Source organism: Oncorhynchus mykiss, chromosome 8 (genome assembly GCF_057628025.1).
Source record: "Oncorhynchus mykiss isolate SJ-2025 chromosome 8, ASM5762802v1, whole genome shotgun sequence".
Taxonomy (NCBI): Eukaryota; Metazoa; Chordata; class Actinopteri; order Salmoniformes; family Salmonidae; genus Oncorhynchus; species Oncorhynchus mykiss.
The window spans coordinates 39,090,048-39,109,830 of record NC_143029.1 but is presented as its reverse complement, the minus strand read 5'-3'; the positions used below and the strand labels follow the sequence as shown (position 1 = coordinate 39,109,830).

The following is a 19,783-nucleotide window of genomic DNA, read 5'->3' as shown; positions in this document are numbered from 1 at the left end:
CACAGAAACACTGCCATATGTTCAGGAGGAATTTCATTAGCCCGCGCTCGCTACTGCCGCCTCTGCTCGGGTTGACAGAAGTGTGTGTTTGTGTGTGTGTTTGTCAGAACGTGTACATCTCTGTGTTATTGTGTGTTATTGACTCCACACAAAAGTCTGAGTTAATGTGTTTTAAAATGAGTCCCCAAATGCACGCTCTCAAACTCCAACCCACACAACTCCTAAACTCATCAGACTCACTGCTAGAGTTAATGTAGTGTAAAGCCTTATCCTGAGCTCTCACAAATAAGGGTGGTGAACGACACATAACACAGCAAGGTAGGTGGCTCCAATGCGTCTTTCAAATTAACATATGTCTCTTTGTTAGAAATCCTATTTGTCGTGTAATGAAGGAAGAACAGGGAGGGAGTTAACAGTGTGTGTGATCATTTTTTGAATAGTCATATTTCTACAAGCCACCATTTTCTTTGCATCATTTTAAAGAATCCCTTCCCGATTTTCGACCTTTTCTCCACCTTTTAAAGGCATTTGTCAAGTACGCACCACTGCAGGTGGTACACTATATTTACTAAAGTATGTGGACACCCCTTCAAATTAGTGGATTCGGCCTTTTCAGCCACACCTGTTGCTGACAAGTGTATAATATCGAGCACACAATCATGCAATCTCCATAGACTAGCATCGGCAGTAGAATGGCCTTACTGAAGAGCTTAGTGACTTTCAATGTGGCACCGTCATAGGATGCCATCATTCAGATTTCTGCCATGCTAGAGCTGCCCCGGTCAACTAAGTGCTGCTATTGTAAAGTGGAAGTGTCTAGGAGCAACAATGGCTCAGCCGCAAAATGGTAGGCCACACAAGCTTACAGAATGGGACCACCGAGTGCTGAAGCGCGTAAAAACCATCTGGCTTTGGTTGCAACACTCACTACCAAGTCCCAAACTGCCTCTGGATGCAATGTCAGCACAATAACTGTTCGTCGGGAGCTTCATGAAATGGGTTTTCATGGCCAAGCAGCCACACAGACAAGCCTAAGATCAGAATGCACAATGCCAAGAATAGGCTGGAGTGGTGTAAAGCTCGCAGCCATTGGACTCTGGAGCAATGGAAATGCATTCTCTGGAGTGATGAATCACGCTTCACCATCTGGCAGTCCGACAGACAAACCTGATTTTGGCGGATGCCAGGTGTATGCTACCTGCCCCAATGCATAGTGCCAAGTGTAAAGTTTGGTGGAGGAGGAATAATAGTCTAGGGCTGTTTTTCATAGTTCGGGCTAGACCCGTTAGTTCCAGTGAAGGGAAATTTTAATGCTACAGTATTCAATGACATTCTAGACAACACTGTGCTTCCAATTATATGTAAACAGTTTGGTAAAGGCTCTTTCCTGTTTCAGCATGACAATGCTCCTGTGCACAAAGCGAGGTCCATACAGAAAAGGATTGTCAAGATTGGTGTGGAAGAACTTGACCCGCCTGCAGAGAGCCCTGACCTTAACCCCATCGAACACCTTTGGGATGAATTGGAACACCGACTGCAAGCCAGGCCTAATCGCCCACATCAGTGCTCGACCTCAATATCAATGATTTTGGAATTAGAATTTCGACGAACAGGTGTCCACATACTTTTGGTAATGTATTTTATGTCTTAGGCACAGAGGGAGGAAAAGCAAGTGTGTGTGTGTGTGTGTGTGTGTGTGAAGGAGAGAGAGGGAGAGAGAGACGTACAAAGATACTGATAGAGGAGGATATATCAAAAAGGGGTGAGATAAAGAGATGTGGGGAGAAAGAGAGACATTCGTTGAAGTTAATAGTTGATGGAGACAGAGAGGGGGACATAACTCACACCTCCCGCCACCTGACTCTAGCATCTGCATAATCTGCAATAGTTAAACACCATTACTGAGGATTTATGTGTGTCTGAGCGAGCGACCAGCGTAAATCCAGACAGACTCACTCCACAGCAGAGCAGCAACCCTGTGCTACAGCTCTGTGCTACACAGGAGATAAATTGCCCGAGTCTGCCAGAGGGTATAACGCTCCGCAGACAGGTAAATAAGCACACAGGGAGTGTAAATTAAAGTCTTGACAGGAGGGCAACACAACGAGACCATCCCTTCAAGACACTTACATCTCCATATTGTCTCCATCAAGAACAGTCTGGACTGGTAAATATCCCAAACGGGGGTGCTTGGCAAAGTACTTCTTGGAGCGGAACTTGTTTTTCAGCACCTTGGTGAAATCACGCATGTCCTCACCTGACGTGGTCTGGAGGAGAGAGAGAGAGGAGAAAGATTGTAAGACGGAGAGGAGGAAGTGTGTGTTAAATGTATGTTTTTTTTCTGGCTGTGTTCCTCGTTAATGGGTTAATTAGCAACCAAATTTCAAATCAAATCCAATTGTATTTGTCACGTGTCGAATACAACAGGTGTAGACCTTACCGCGAAATGCTAACTTACAAGCCCTTAACCAACAATGCAGTTCAAGAAATAGAATTAAGAAACTATTTACTATTTACTATTAACTAAAGTTAAAAATAAAATAAAAAGTAACAATAAAATAACGAGGCTATATACAGGGGGTACCGGTACCAAGTCAATGTGCGGGGGTACAGGTTAGTTGAGGTAATTTGTTAATGTACTGTAGGTAGGGGTAAAGTGACTATGCATAGATAATTAACAGCAATTGGCTGCAGTGTAAAAACAAAAGGGGAGGGGGTGTCAATGTAAATAGTCCGGGTGGCCATTTGATTAATTGTTCAGCAGTCTAATGGCTTGGGGGTAGAAGCTGTTAAGGAGCCTTTTGGATATAGACTTGTTGCTCCGGTACCGCTTGCCGTGCGGTAGCAGATAGAACAGTCTATCAATTGGGTGACTGGAGTCTGACAATTTTTTGGGCCACATTTTTTGGGACACTGCCTAGTATATAGGTCATGGATGGCAGGAAGATTGGCCCGAGTGATGTACTGGGCTGTACGCACCACCCTGTGTAGTCGTTGATGCAACAAGTCAGGATGCTCTCGATGGTGCAGCTGTATAACTTTTTGAGGATCTGGGGACCCATACCAAATATTTTCCAGAGGGTAAAATATTTTCTTCACGACTATCTTGGTGTGTTTGAACCATGATAGTTTGTTGGTGATGTGGACACCAAGGAAACTCTCGACCCAATCCACTACAACCCGGTCAATGTTAATGGGGGCCTGTTTGACCCTCCTTTTCCTACAGTCCACAATCAGCTACTTTGTCTTTCTCAAATTGAGGGAGAGGTTGTTGTCCTGGCACCACCTCCAACCAAAAGGATGTCTCATAGTTATCGGGGATCAGGCCTTCCACTGTTGTGTCATCATCCAACTTGATGATTTTGTTGGAGGCGTGCTTGGCCACGCAGTCGTGGGTGAACAGAAAGTACAGGATGGGACTAAGCACACACCCCCGAGGGGCCCCAGTGTTGAGGATCAGGGTGGCAGATGTGTTTTTGCCTACACTTACCACCTGGACACGGCCCATCAGGAAGTCCAGGATCCAGTTGCAGAGGGAGGTGTTTAGTTCCAGAGTCCATAGCTTTGTGCTGAGCTTTGTGAGCACTTTGGTGTTGAATGTCGAGCTGTAGTCAATGAACAGCATTCTCACATAGGTGTTCCTTTTGTCCAGGTGGGAAAGGGCAGTGTGGAGTGCAATAGAGATAGCATCTGTGGATCTGTTGGGGCGGTATGCAAATAGGAGTGGGTCTAGGATTTCCGGGATAATGGTGTTGATGTGAGCCATGACCAGCCATTCTAAGCACTTCATGGCTACCGACCTGTATGCTACGGGGTGGTAGTCATTTAGGCAGATTATCTTTGCTTTCTTGGGCACAGGGACTATGCTTGAAACGTAGGTATTACAGACTCGGTCAGGGAGAGGTTGAAAATGTCAGTGAAGACACTTGCCAGTTGGTCCGTGCATGCTTTGAGTACACATCCTAATAATCCGTCTTGCCCCGTGGCCTCATGAATGTTGACCTGTTTAAAGGTCTTGCTCACATTGGCTACGGAGAGTGTGATCACACATTCTTCCGGAACAGCTCGTACTCTCATGCATACTTCTGTGTTGCTTGCCTCAAAGCGAGCATTAAAGGCATTTAGCTCGTCTGGTAGGCTTGCGTCACTTGGCAGCTCGAGGCTGGGTTTCTCTTTGTAATCCGTAATAGCTTGCAAACCCTGCCACATCCGACGAGCATCAAAGCTGGTGTAGTAGGATTCAATCTCAGTCCTGTATTGAAGGAGTTTTCACATAGGCTGAGCACTTGTTGGCATCTTTTCCTTCTCTCCGAGGTACGACTCATCCCAAACCGTCTCAATTTGGTTGAGATCAGGGGATTGTGGAGGCCAGCTTATTTTATGGAGCACTCTATCACTCTCCTTCTTGATCAAATAGCCCTTACACAGCCTGGAGGTGTGTTGGGTCATTGTCCTGTTAAAAAACAAATGATAGTCCCACTAAGCCCAGACCAGATGGGATGGCGTATCGCTGCAGAATGCTGTGGTAGCCATGCTGGTTAAGTGTGCCTTGAATTCTAAATAAATCAGATTTCACTGTGTCACCAGCAAAGCAACCCCACTCCACAATACCTCCTCCTCCATTTTTTACAGTGGGAAATACACATGCGGAGATCATCCTTTGACCTACACCGCTTCTCACAAAGACATGGCGGTTGGAACCAAAAATCTCAAATTTGGACTCCAGACCAAAGGACAAATTTCCACTGGTCTAATGTTCATTGCTCGTGTTTCTTGGCCCAAGCAAGTCTCTTCTTATTATTGTTGTCCTTTAGTAGTGGTTTCTTTGCAGCAATTCGACCATGAAGGCCTGATTCACAGAGTCTAAATGCTGTGAAGCATTTATTTTGCCTGCAATTTCTGAGGCTGGTAACTCTAATGATCATAGCCTCTGCAGCAGAAGTAACTCTGGGTCTTCCATTCCTATGGCGGTCCTCATGAGAGCCAGTTTCATCATGATGTTTTTTGACTGCACTTGAAGAGACTTTCAAAGTTCTTGAAATGTTCCGTATTTCTTAAAGTAATGACGGATTATCGTTTCTCTTTGTTTATTTGAGCTTTTCTTGCCATTATATGGACCTATTATCTCCCTACCTTGTCACAACACAACCGATTGTCTCAAACACATTAAGAAATAAATAATTTCCACAAAATAACTTCTTAAGGCACACATGTTAATTGAAACGCATTCCACACACCTCAAGCTGGTTGAGAGAATTCCAACAGTGTGCAATGTTGTCAACAAGGTGGCTACTTTGAAGAATCTCAAATAATATAAAAATATATATTTTGACTTGTTTCACACTTTTTTGGTTACTTCTTGATTCCGTATGTGTTATTTCATAGTTTTGATGTCTTCAATACTATTCTACAATGTAAAAAATAGTTTAAAAAACCCTTGAATGAGAATCTCTCTCTCTCTCTCTCTCTCTCCTGAAGTTGATGTAGCTGGCAGGACAAGTTGCAAAACTAGTGATTTGTTGAATGAGGTTGCACAGAGGTGTGTGTGTGTGTGTTCCTCACCGGCGTGCAGTACTCCACCATAGGGTAGTTGAGCTTGTGGCCCTTGGCGGTTCGTCCAGAGAAGAAGCAGCTCTGACACACGTCATAGTTAAAGTGCTTCAGACTGCGATACCTAGGGAAAAACAAGATAATAAGAGTAATGATTCCGTCAAACAGATTCCTCCATTTCCCAATCTTGTATATGCTATCGCAATTCCAGGGCCTCCTGTCATCACGTTCTCTCTCCAATCCATCTGCTAAGATCGAAATGAAGCACCTGCAGCTCTATCCCAAAACACCTTTTCATTGTACTCAAATCAGAATATATAAGACATTCGTAAGACAACTGTATATTAAGATGGACCAAATTCATGCGCAACATCACAAGTCTTCCATCCCTCTGCTTCTCTCTCCTCTACCACAGCCAAGGTGATTTGAGTGATGACAGAGCCCGTAGCAATGCATCAGACAGTAGAGCACAGTATACCACACGTCCCACTACACAGCAACCTTTTCATTAGCCTTGACACAGACGCCCACCAATTAATGACCCTGTGGGTCCATAATTTCTACTTTGTAATAGTCCCTCCCTCCCTCCCTCCCGACAGACAGACAACCAAGGGAATGTGTTGTGTCAAATGTCTTCTAGTGTTTCACTCAGACATTCTCTAGCTGGTGTAACTACTTAGTGAGTAACCAGAAATACAAAACACTAGACATTAGATTCTGGCTAGCATGGTGTTGTGTCTTATTCTGCTCGCATTCTGTGACTGATGTCAGATCCCCTCGCCATCAAAGGCAGAACAGGAGAGTTAAGTGAATAGTTGTAAAAGAGGATGACAGCAAACAATAGTGTTTAGCCTGTGTACATCTCTGAACTCAGCTCATCACAGGGAGGTCTTTGGAATCAGAAGAGTGTGATTATGTTAAACTACTGACATATCAGCCGGCGGTGTTGGTTCATTTGTGTGAAAGAGACCTTTAGGAGTCTTTTGAGACCCCCAGTATCACAGGGGTGGTCTGTTATGCACTGTTTGTGGATGTCTGCGTCTGTGTGTGTGTACGTGCGTGTCCAAGCGCGTGTGATTATAGATGTCCTCCTCCAGTTGGTATTTAGTCAGAAGTTTATGATCTGCTGACATTTAGATAAATGCCTGCCCTCCAGAGCAGGCCTGCCCTTTCTGCCTTTCTGCTCTACTCTACTAGAGCAGGAAGACCAGCATGCATGAGCCCACTGTGTGTGTGTGTGTGTGTGTGTGTGTGTGTGTGTGTGTGTGTGTGTGTGTGTGTGCGTGCGTGTAGGGGGGGACAAAAATAGATAAGATCTTCCTACCGTGGAAAAGAAAATATCTGTCTATTAATTTAAAAATCACCCTGATTAACTCTTTAGTCTTATCCGAGTTGAACTATTTGCTCATGGCCTGGCGACATTTTTAAATTTAATGAGCACATTTTTTTTCCCCTTTAATTTGGAATGGCAAGCCAGACAAAATTAAGTGTGCCTATTTATATAATGACCTTAAATCTGAACTGGTTTTCTGAAAGATTAGTATGTCTCAAAATGCCTTAAAATTTCCCAGATTGACTGAACTTCATGCCTTAAAGCAATGATGGACTGTTATTTCTCTGTGCTTATTTGAGCTGTTCTTGCCATAATATGGACATAGTCTTTACCAAATAGACCTAACTTCTGTATACCAACCCTACCTTGTCCATATGTGATATTTCATAGTTTTGATGTCTTCGCTATTATTCTACAATGTAAGAAAAAATAATTAAAAAATAAAGAAAAAGCCTTGAATGAATAGGTGTGTCCAAATTTTTGACTAGTACTGTATGGCAAAACAAACAAAATATAAATATGTATGTTTAAGTTGGAAGTAGAAGCCTAAGTGTTGTTGTCCATTTGTTTACTCCAATTAGGGATTCATGTCAGGGTTACGGGAAAATAATAAAGGAAATATATATATTTTTTAAAGATATATAATTTATATATATACTGTGGGGAAATACATTTCCAAAAAATATATGGGGGATTGGAAATTACGCAGACAATTAAATTGATGGAAACCACTCTATCTGCAACCAATCTATCTGCAATTTTAAAGCTGATCTACCGCCCCCCCAAAAGAAAAAAAAGAAAAAGGAACTAACATCAAAGTTGCTGTGTGTGTTCACATTTGTGCCTATATGCGTTTGTGTGTATTTTTACCTGAACCCTACAATGGGACACTCTTTACAGATGTTACACTTGGCCTGGTGCTTGGCGGTCTCAGCAGCCGCCACTCTATGTAGCACAGGAAGCCACACCACAGACTGGGGCTCCAGTCTCATCCAATCAACAAACTGCCTGGGCTCCAGCTCCACCTTATTGGTCACCTGGACAGGAAGAGGAGAGAGGAATTGGAGATTTCAAGTCAAAGTGAATTCAACAACTAGGTTGAATCCAAAATGTCACTCTATTCCCTATATACAGTGGGGCAAAAAAGTATTTATTCAGCCACCAATTGTGCAAGTTCTCCCACTTAAAAAGATGAGAGATGAGAGGCCTGTAGTTTTCATCATAGGTACACTTCAACTCTGACAGACAAAATGAGAAAAAAAATCCAGAAAATCACATTGTAGGATTTTTAATGAATTTATTTGCAAATTATGGTGGAAAATTAGTATTTGGACACCTACCAACAAGCAAGATTTCTGGCTCTTACAGACCTGTAACTTCTTCTTTAAGAGGCTCCTCTGTCCTCCACTCGTTACCTGTTTTAATGGCACCTGTTTGAACTTGTTATCAGTATAAAAGACACCTGTCCACAACCTCAAACAGTCACACTCCAAACTCCACTTTGGCCAAGACCAAAGAGCTGTCAAAGGACACCAGAAACAAAATTGTAGACCTGGACCAGGCTGGGAAGACTGAATCTGCAATAGGTAAGCAGCTTGGTTTGAAGAAATCAACTGTGGGAGCAATTATTAGGAAATGGAAGACATACAAGACCACTGATAATCTCCCTCGATCTGGGGCTCCATGCAAGATCTCACCCCGTGGGGTCAAAATGATCACAAGAACGGTGAGCAAAAATCCCAGAACCACACGGGGGGACCTAGTGAATGACCTGCAGAGAGCTGGGACCAAAGTAACAAAGCCTACCATCAGTAACACACTATGCCGCCAGGGACTCAAATCCTGCAGTGCCAGACGTGTCCCCCTGCAGTACATGTCCAGGCCCGTCTGAAGTTTGCTAGAGAGCATTTGGATAATCCAGAAGAAGATTGGGAGAATGTCATATGGTCAGATGAAACCAAAATATAACTTTTTGGTAAAAACTCAACTCGTCGTGTTTGGAGGACAAAGAATGCTGAGTTGCATCCAAAGAACACCATACATACTGTGAAGCATGGGGGTGGACACATCATGCTTTGGGGCTGTTTTTCTGCAACGGGACCAGGACGACTGATCCGTGTAAAGGAAAGCATGAATCACATTGTAAAAATCCTACAATGTGATTTTCTGTCTGTCATAGTTTTAAGTGGGAGAACTTGCACAATTGGTGGCTGACTAAATACTTTGTTGCTCCACTGTATAGTGCGCTACTTTTGACCAGGACCCAGAACAGTGCACTATACTGGGAACAGGGTGACATTTCAGGCACAGCCCTAGTGTCAGACCTATATTCCTTACCATTTACAGAGGTATTAAATCCTTTTACACCTCGAGATCGCTGCTGTCCAAAATACAGCAAACACACCTGACCTTTCAGTTGCCACGGCTACCCACAAGGTCAGTGAGTAAACACAGAGGGAAGAGAGAGACTATACAGACATGCCTGGTGCCCAAAAAATATTACGCATTTTGCGCAGCGAGAATTGAGTGAGTACGAAGGGGGTCCACATCCTGGAGTCCACATCAAACGTACAAAACATGACAAAGTACAGAACAAGAGTTATAAATTGGAAAGACACCAAGAGACAACAAAAACACAAATGTTTTTTATCTGTTTTTTTAAGTTGAACTCGCTTGAGGAACCACGACATGGCTCTATACAGTTGAAGTCGGAAGTTTACATACACTTAAGTTGGAGTCATTAAAACTTGTTTTCAACCACTCCACAAATTTCTTGTTCACAAACTATAGTTTAGGCAAGTTGGTTAGGACATCTACTTCATGCATGACACAAGTAATTTTTCCAACAATTGTTTACAGAAAGATTATTTCACATAATTCACTGTATCACAATTCCAGTGGGTCAGAAATGTACATACACTAAGTTGACTGTGCCTTTCAACAGCTTGGAAAATTCCAGAAAATTATGTCATGGCTTTAGAAGCTTCTGATAGGCTAATTGACATAATTGTAGTCAATTGGATGTTTACCTGTGCATGTTTACCTGTGGATGTATTTCAAGGCCTACCTTCAAACTCAGTGCATCTTTGCTTGAAATCATGGGAAAATTAAAAGAAATCAGCATAGACCTCAGAAAATAAATTGTAGACCTCCACAAGTCTGGTTCATCCTTGGGAGCAATTTCCAAATGCCTGAAGGTACCACGTTCATCTATACAAACAATAGTACGCAAGTATAAACACCATGGGACCACACAGTTGTCACACCGCTCAGGAAGGAGACGCGTTCTGTCTCCTAGAGATGAACGTACTTTGGTGCGAAAAGTACAAATCAATCCCAGAACAACAGCAAAGGACCCTGTGAAGATGTTGGAGGGGACAGGTACAAAAGTATCTATATCCACAGTAAAACGAGTCCTATATTAACATAACCTAAAATACCGCTCAGCAAGAAGGAAGCCACTGGTCCAAAACCAGCATAAAAAAGCCAGACTACGGTTTGCAACTGCACATGGGGACAAAGATCGTACTTTTTGGAGAAATATCCTCTGTTCTGATGAAACAAAAATAGAACTGTTTGGCCCTAATGACCATCATTATGTTTGGAGGAAAAAGGGGGAGGCTTGCAAGCCAAAGAACACCATCCCAACCATGAAGCACAGAGGTGGCACCATCATGTTGTGGGGGTGCTTTGCTGCAGGAGGGACTGGTGCACTTCACAAAATGGAAGGCATCATGAGGATGGAAAATGATGTGGCTATATTGGTCGCAAATGGGTCTTCCAAATGGACAATGACCCCATGCAAACTTCCAAAATGTGGAAAAATAGCTTAAGGACTACAAAGTCAAGGTACTGGAATGGCCATCCGAAAGCCCTGACCTCATTTGCATAGAACATTTGTGAGCAGAACTGAAAAAGTGTGTGCGAGAAAGGAGAACTACAAACCTGACTCAGTTACTCCACCTCTGACAGGAGAAATGGGCCAAAATTCACCCAACTTATTGTGGGAAGCTTGTGGAAGGCTTCCCAAAATGTTTGACCCAAGTAAAACAATTTAAAGGCAATGCTACCAAATACTAATTGAGTGTATGTAAAATTCTGACCCACTGGGAATATGATGAAATAAATAAAAGATGAAATAAATAATTTTCTCTACTATTATTCTGACATTTCACATTCTTAAAATAAAGTGGTGATCCTAACTGACTTAAGACAGGGAATTTTTACTACGATTAAATGTCAGGAATTGTGAAAAACTGAGTTTAAATGTATTTGGTTAAGGTTTATGTAAACTTACGACTTAAACTGTATACAGGTAAGAGACTACAGCTACAGTTTCAGATATTTTCTAATTTTTGAAGAAAGTTGCTTATATTGCAAGTTAAATCATACTGTTAGCTAGCTGTCATTATATGACTGGGTCGCTAACTACCATTGTTATCTCAGAATGCCATTTCACATTGCTAGTTATAGCCTTAACTAGCTAAATAGCGAACATTGAAACTATATGCTTAACTTTAGCTAGCACTCTATGGTTTGGGATTATGCTTAATTGTCTAGCTAGTTAGCTAGCTCCAGGTATAATCAAAAGACACCAAGATAAAGTTGACTGTTAGAATTTACCTAATAATGACGCATTAAAAAATTATATTACGTTTTACATTACATTTTCTTTTCATTAACTTATATTATTGTTATTTTGTTGTTTGCAGGTGCACTATCCTTCTGACCCAATGCACGCAGGTCCCATCTACTTTTTCACTCTTAAAAATGTGGCTTGTTCTGTGTCTGCTGTGCAGGAATGCCACAACTGACTTGCCTAGTTAAATAAAGGTCTAAATCATATAAAATACCCACTTCTTCGGGATAGGGGGCAGTATTTTCAGGTCCGGATGAAAAGCATTCCCAAAGTAAACTGCCTGTTACTCAGGCCCAGAAGCTGGGATATGCATATGCATAGTGGTTTTGGATAGAAAATACTCTAAAATTTCTAAAACCGTTCAAATAAAATCTGTGAGTATAACAGAACTGATTTGGCAGGCGAAACCCCGAGCACAATCCATCCAGGGAAATTTTGTTTTTAGGTCATTGTGTTTTCCAATGCTCTTCTATGGGAATCCTGATTTATTAGGGCCCAGATTGCAGTTCCTATGGCTTCCACTAGATGTGAACAGTCTTTAGAAATTGGTCGATGTTTTTCTTTTGAGAAATGAAGAAGTAATGCTGTTTTTTGTACGTGTCACTCTGAAGGTCTCTAGTATTTTGATGCGCGTGTACAGGAGCACACTCTGTGTTATTTTTCTTCGGTATTGGAAACTGTTTATCCCGTCTTAAATTTTATTGATTATTTACATTTTAGGATACCTGAGCTTGGATTTGGAACGTTGTTTGAAATGTTTGGACCAGGTTTTCAGGTAATTTATTAGATACTTTGTAGTCATGTTGGAATCGGTGTATTTCTGAATCAAACGCGCTAAATAAATTGTCATTTTTGGGATACAAAGAAGGAATTTATCGAACAAAACTACCATTAATTTAGTCAATGAGGCATTTGAGATGGCAAAAAGATGAAGATCTTCAAAGGTAAGGCATTTATTATATGGCTATTTCTGACTTTTGTGTCGCATCTGCCTGGTTGAAAAATTATTTTAATGTGTTTGTTTGAGGGGGCTGTCCTCAGATAATCGCAAGGTGTGCTTTCGCCGTAGAGCATTTTAAAAATCTGATAGAGCGACTGGATTAACAAGAAGTTAAGCTTTATTTTGATGTATTACACTTATTATTTCGTGAATGTTGAATATTTATATTTCTGTAGTTTAAATTTGGTGCTCTGCAATGTCACTGGATGTCGTCAAATCAATCCCTCTAACGGGATTTGAGCGGGATTTGCACTTAAGGGATCCCTTAAGCTGCGGCTGGCAAGGAAGAGAGCAGCACGTCTTCATTGTAATCAGAGGGCTAAGAGTTGAGGAGAGATGACTGCATCACTTCTGTTTATACAAAACATTAATGTGTTGACATATCCAAGACAAACTGCCTATAGCTCAGACCCTGAAGCAAGGATATGGATATTATTGGTACCATTTGAATGGAAACACTGAAGTTTGTGGAAATGTGAAAGGAATGTAGGAGAAAATAACACAATAGATCTGGTAAAATATAATACAAAGAAAAAAACATCTGTTCTTTTTTGTGCCATCATTTATTTTTCCAGCCCAGGTGCAATTTAGTTAATTTTGGCCACTAGATTGCAGCAGTGTATGTGCAAAGTTACAGACCGTTCCAATGAGCAATTGTATTTCTGTTAAAAATGTTGTATCACGACTGCCCAAATATGCATAATTTGTGTATTATTGAGTTCTCATGTTCAGAATGGTGCACTCTCCTCAAACAATAGCATGGTATTATTTCAATGTAATAGCAACTGTAAATTGGACAGTTCAAATCAAAGGTAATTTGTCACGTGCGCTGAATAGAACAGGTGTAGCCATTACAGTGAAATGCTACAGGCTCTAACCAATAGGTAAGTAAAGAAATAAAACAACAGTAAAAAGACTGAAAAATAACAGTAGCAAGGCTATTAACAGTATCGAGGCTACATACAGACACCGCTTAGTCAGGCTGATTGAGGTAGAATGTTATTGTAGATATGGTTAAATTGACTACGCATATATGATGAACAGAGAGTAGCAGTAGCGTAAACGAGGGGTTGGCGGGTGGTGGGTGGTGGGTGGCGGGACACAATGCAGATAGCCACGTTAGCCAATGTGCGGGAGCACTGGTTGGTTGGGCCAATTGAGGTAGTATGTATATGAATGTATAGTTAAGGTGACTGTGCATATATGATAAACAGAGAGCAGCAGCAGCGTAAAAGAGGGGTTGGGGGAGGAGGGGGGCACACAATGCGAATAGTCTGGGTAGCCATTTGATTACCTGTTCAGGAGTCTTATGTCTTGGGGGTAAAAACTGTTGAGAAGCATTTTTTTATCCTAGACTTGGCACTCCAAAACCGCTTGCCATGCGATAGTAGAGAGAACAGTCTGACTGGGGTGGCGGGGGTCTTTGACAATATTTAGGGCCTTCCTCTGACACCACCTGGTGTAGAGGTTCTGGATGGTAGGCAGCTTAGCCCCAGTGATGTACTGGGCCGTACGCACTACCCTCTGTAGTGCCTTGTGGTCGGAGGCTGAGCAATTGCCGTACCAGGCAGTGATGCAACAAGTCAGGATGCTCTCAATGTTGCAGCTGTAGAACCTTTTGAGAATCTCAGGACCCATGCCAAAACTTTTTAGTTTCCTGAGGGGGAATAGGCTGTGTCGTAACCTCTTCACGACTGTCTTGGTGTGTTTGGACCATTCTAGTTTGTTGTTGATGTGGAATTCAAGGAACTTGAAGCGCTCAACCTGCTCCACTACAGCCCCGTCGATCAGAATGGGGGCATGCTCGGTCTTCCTTTTCCTGTAGTCCACAATAATCTCCTTAGTCTTGGTTACGTTGAGGGATAGGTTGTTATTCTGGCACCTCCATGCCAGGTCTCTGACCTCCTCCCTATAGGCTGTCTCGTCGTTGTCGGTGATCAGGCCTACCACATTTGTGTTGTCTGCAAACTTAATGATGGTTTTCGAGTCTTGCCTGGCCATGCAGTCGTGGGTGAACGGGGAGTACAGGATGGGACTGAGCATGCACCCCTGGGGAGCTCCAGTGTTGAGGATCAGCGTGGTAGATGTGTTGCTACCTACTCTCACCACCTGGGGCTGGCCCGACAGGAAGTCCAGTATCCAGTGGCAGAGGGAGGTGTTTAGTCCCAGGATCCTTATTTTAGTGATGAGCTTTGAGGGTACTATGGTGCTGAATGCTGAGCTTTAGTCAATGAATAGCATTCTCACATAAGTGCTCCTTTTGTGCAGGTGGGAAAGGGCAGTGTGGAGTGCAACAGAGATGGCGTCATCTGTGGATCTGTTTGGACGGTATGCAAATTGCAGTGGGTCTAGGGTTTCTGCTTGAAACATGTTGGTATTAGAGACTTAATCAGGGACATGTTGAAAATGTCAGTGAAGACACTTGCCAGTTGGTCAGCACATGCCCGGAGCACACGTCCTGGTAATCCGTCTGGCTCCGCAGCCTTGTGCATGTTGACCTGTTGAAAGATCTTACTCACGTCGGCTACGGAGAGCGTGATCACACAGTCATCCGGAACAGCTGATGCTCTCATGCATGCCTCTCTGTTTGGGTTGCCTCGAAGCGAGCATAGAAGTGATTTAGCTCGTCAAGTAGGCTCGTGTCACTGGGCAGCTCGCGGCTGTGCTTCCCTTTGTTGTCTGTAACAGTTTGCAAGTCTTGCCACATAAGACTAGCTTTGGAGCCGGTGTAGTATGATTCAATCGTAGCCCTGTATTTACGCTTTACCTGTTCTATGGTTTGTTGCAGGGCATAGCAGGATTTCTAAGCTTCCGGGTTAGAGTCCTGCACCTTGAAAGCGGCAGCTCTACCCTTTAGCTCAGTGCAAATGTTGCCTGTTATCCATGGCTTCTGCTTGGGGTATGTACGTACAGTCACTGTGGGGACAACGTCCTCAATGCACTTATTGATAAAGCCAGTGACTGATGTGGTGTACTCCTCAATGCCATTGGAAGAATCCCGGAATATGTTCCAGTAGGTGATAGCAAAACAGTCCTGTAGTTTCAATTCTGCTTCATCTGACCAGTTTTTTATAGACCGAGTCACTTGTGCTTCCTGCTTTAATTTTTGGTTGTAACCAGGAATCAGGAGGATAGATTTGTGGTTGGATTTACCAAATGGAAGACGAGGGAGAGCATTGTAAGCGTCTCTGTGTGTGGAGTACAGTTGATATAGATTTATTTTCCCTCTTGTTGCACATTTAACATGTTGATGGAAATTAGGTAGAACTGATTTAAGATTCCCTGCATTAAAGTCTCTGGCCACTAGGAGCGCTGTCTCTGGGTGAGTGGTTTCCTGTTTACTTATTTCCTTATACAGTGTGGTCTTAGTGCCAGCATCTGTCTGTGGTGGTAAATAAACAGCCACCAAAAGTATAGCTGAAAACTCTTGTTGTGTGGCCTGCAATTTATCATAATATACTCTACTTCAGGCGAGCAAAATCTAGAGACTTCCTTAGATTTCTTGCACCAGCTGTTGTTTACAAATATGCACTGACCATCCCCCACCCCCCTCATCTGACCCCTCCCCCCCCACCACCACCACGACTGGGGTGTGCTGTTCTATCTTTCTGGTGCAGCGTATATCCCGCTAGCTGAATATCCATGTCGTCATTCAGCCACGATTCTGTGAAACATAGGATATTACAGTTTTTGATGTCCCATTGGTAGGATATTCATGATCATAACTCATATAATTTATTGTCCAATGATTGCACGTTGGCGAGTATTATTGACAGTAATGGCAGCTTTCCCATTCGCCTTCTGCGGGTTCTCTCGAGGCATACGGCTCTCTGTCCTCTTTACCTGCGTCGCTTCCTCTTGCAAATAACAGGGATGTCGACCCTGTCAGGTGTTTGGAGAATGTCCTGTGCGTCGTGCTTGTTGTAGAAAAAATCTTTGTCTAATCCTGTCCTGATACCCAGAAGCTCGTTTTTTATGGAAACGTTATGTACAAAATAAGTTTCAAATATTGCCAAAAAATAACAACACAATTGGTTGGGCACCCGTAAAACTGTTGCGATTGCTTCCGGCGCCATTTTGCAGCAGTTAGATTAACAAGAATTTAAGCTTTCTGCCAATATCAGGTATGTCTATATCCTGGGAAATGTCCTTGTTACTTACAATCTCATGCTAATCGCATTAGCCTATGTTAGCTCAACTGTACCATGGACAGGACACCAATCCCGAAGAAGCTTCTTTGGGACAAGGGGGCAGTATTTAGTAGCTTGGATGAATAAGGTGTCCAGAGTAAACTGCCGGCTACTCAGGCCCAGTTGCTAATGTATGCATATTATTAGTAGATTTGGATAGGAAACACTCTGTAGTTTCTAAAGCTGTTTGAATGATGTCTGTGAGTATAACATAACTCATATGTCAGGCAAAAACCTGAGAAAAATCCAACCAGGAAGTGGGAAATCGGAGGTTTGTAGTTTTTCAAATGATTGCCTATCGAATATACAGTGTCTATGGGGTCATATTGCACTTCCCAAGGATTCCACTAGATGTCAACAGTCTTTAGAACCTTGTTTGATGCTTCTACTGTGAAGTAATGGGGAATGAGAGCTGAATGAGACAGAGGTCTGGCAGAGTGGCATGAGCTGATCACGCGCGCTCACGTGAGAGTTAGCTGCGTTCCATCGCATTTCTACAGACAAAGGAATTCTCCGGTTGAATCATTATTGAACATTTATGATAAAAACATCCTAAAAACTGATTCTATACTTCGTTTGACATTTTTCTACGAACTGTTATGACTTTTCGTCTGAACTTTCGCCTTAGACTTGCTCTCGCGTCGTGGGTTTGGATTGTGTACTAATCGCGCGAACAAAAAGGAGGTATTTGGAAATAAATGAGGGACTTTATCGAACAAATCAAACATTTATTGTGGAACTGGGATTCCTGGGAGTGCATTCTGATGAAGATCATCAAAGGTAAGTGAATATTTACAATGCTATTTCTGACCAAAGTTTTTTTTAAATCTAACACAGCGGTTGAGAAGTGGATCTAAAATTCCATGCATAACAGTTGTATCTTTTATCAATGTTTATTATGAGTATTTCTGTAAATTGATTTGGCTCTCTGCAAAATCACCGGATGTTTTGGAACTACTGAACATAACACGCCAATGTAAACAGATTTTTGGATATAAATATGATATTTTTCGAACAAAACAAACATTGTGTAATATGAAGTACTTTGAGTGTCATCTGATGAAGATCATCAAAGGTTAGTGATTCATTTATCTCTATTTGTACTTTGTGACTCCTCTCTTTGGCTGGAAAAATGGCTGTGTTTTTCTGTGACTAGGTACTGACCTAACATAATCGTTTGGTGTGCTTTCATCGTAAAGCCTTTTTGAAATCGGACACTGTGGCTGGATTTACAGTTTATCTTTAAAAATTGTGTAAAATGCATGTATGTTTGTGGAATTTTAATTATGGGATTTATGTTGTTTTGAATTTGGCGCCCTGCAATTTCACTGGCTGTTGGCGAGGTGGGACGCTACCGTCCCACATATACCAGAGAGGTTAACCCTTGCAAGGCTATCGGCCCAGAAGGCATCACTAGCCGCGTCCTAAGATCATGACAAGACCAGCTGGCTGGTGTGTTTCTAGACATATTCTCTTTACTGTCCCTAGTAGAGGATCATATCACCTCCACCTTACCTGTCACCCTAGACCCACTTCGATTTGCTTACCAACACAATAAGTCCACTGACATTGCAATCGCCATAACAGTGCACACTACCCTATCCCATCTCGACAAGAGGAATACCTATGTATGTAAGAATGCTGTTCATTGACTATAGCTCAGCATTGAACACTAAAGTACCCTCCAAGTTCATCATTAAGCTTGAAAGCCTGGGTCTCAACCTTGCCCTGTGCAATTGGGTCATGGACTTCCTGACCGGCCGCCCCCAGGTGGTGAAGGTAGGAAACAACACTTCGCTGATCCTTAACACTGGGGCCCCACAAGGGTGCATGCTAGCCCCCTCCTGTACTCTCTGTTCACCCATGACTGCATGGCCATGCACGCCTCCACCTCAATCATCAAGTTTGCAGACGACACAACAGTAGCAGGCTTGATTACCAACAATGACAAGACAGCATACAGGGGGAGGTGAGGGCACTCAGAGTGTGGTGTCAGCAAAACAGACTCTCACTCAACGTCAACAAAACAAAGGAGATGATCGTGGAGTTCAGAAAAGCAGAGGGAGCACCCCATCTATCCACATCGACGGGGTAGCAGTGGAGAAGGTGAAAAGTTTTTAAGTTCCTCGCCATACACATCAGGGACAAACTGAAATGGTCTACCTACGCGGACATTGTGGTGAATAAGGTGCAACAGCGCCTCATGAGGTAGAAGAAATTTGGTTTCTCACCTAAAACCCTCACAAACCTTTACAGATGCACAATTGAGAGCATCCTGTCGGGCTCTCCAGAGGGTGGTGTGGTCTGCACAATGCATCAACGGGGGCAAACTTCCTGCCCTCCAGAACACCTACAGCACCCGATGTCACAGGAAGGCCAAAGACCCGAGCCACTGCCTGTTTCCCCCGCTACCATCCAGAAGGCAAGGTCAGTGCAGGTGCATCAAAGCTGGGACCGAGAGACTGAAAAAAAGCTTCTATCTCAAGGCCATCAGACTGTTAATCATCCATCACTAACACCGAGAGGCTGCTGCCTACATACAGACTTGAAATCATTGCCCATTTAATAAAGGTATCACTTTAATAATGCCACTTTAATAATGTTTACATATCTTGTATTACTCATCTCATTTGTGTACAATGTATTTTATACCATCTACTGCATATTGCCTATGCCGCTCTGTCATTGCTCAACCATATCTTTATATGTATATTTTATTATTCCATTCCTTTACTAAGATTTGTGGGTATTAGGTAGTTGTTTGGAATTGTTAGATTGCATGTTAGATATTGCTGCACTGTCGGAACTAGAACCACAAGCATTTCGCTACACTCGAAATAACATCTGCTAACCATGTATATGTGACCAATAAAATGTAATTTGATTTGAAATAAACATCACTTTCTTTTATAGTTTTTACTAGCACCATGCTGCAGTTGTTGCCAGCATAAACTAGCTAGCTGGGAGGGCTCTTCTGGATGACTGACTGAACCAAATCCATTCGTCTCCACTTGACTCTCAGCTGTGCAACATACGTCATCAATTTCGGCACCAGGTGTGTCCATACAGCG

At 42.7% G+C, this 19,783-nt stretch overlaps 1 protein-coding gene across 5 annotated transcripts in view; it reads right to left on the bottom strand.

Moving 5' to 3' along the window:
* LOC110530912 (utrophin) overlaps positions 1 to 19,783 on the bottom strand; it is a 169,476-nt gene that overhangs the window by 40,718 nt on the left and 108,975 nt on the right. For all 5 annotated transcript variants that reach the window (XM_090243413.1, XM_036985448.2, XM_036985442.2 and 2 more), the window contains exons 14-16: positions 7,754 to 7,920; positions 5,563 to 5,674; positions 2,131 to 2,267 (exon numbers count right to left, since the gene is read on the bottom strand). In XM_090243413.1, the coding sequence (XP_090099539.1) occupies positions 2,131 to 2,267; positions 5,563 to 5,674; positions 7,754 to 7,920 (416 nt within the window). The remainder of the gene's footprint in view (positions 1 to 2,130; positions 2,268 to 5,562; positions 5,675 to 7,753; positions 7,921 to 19,783) is intronic.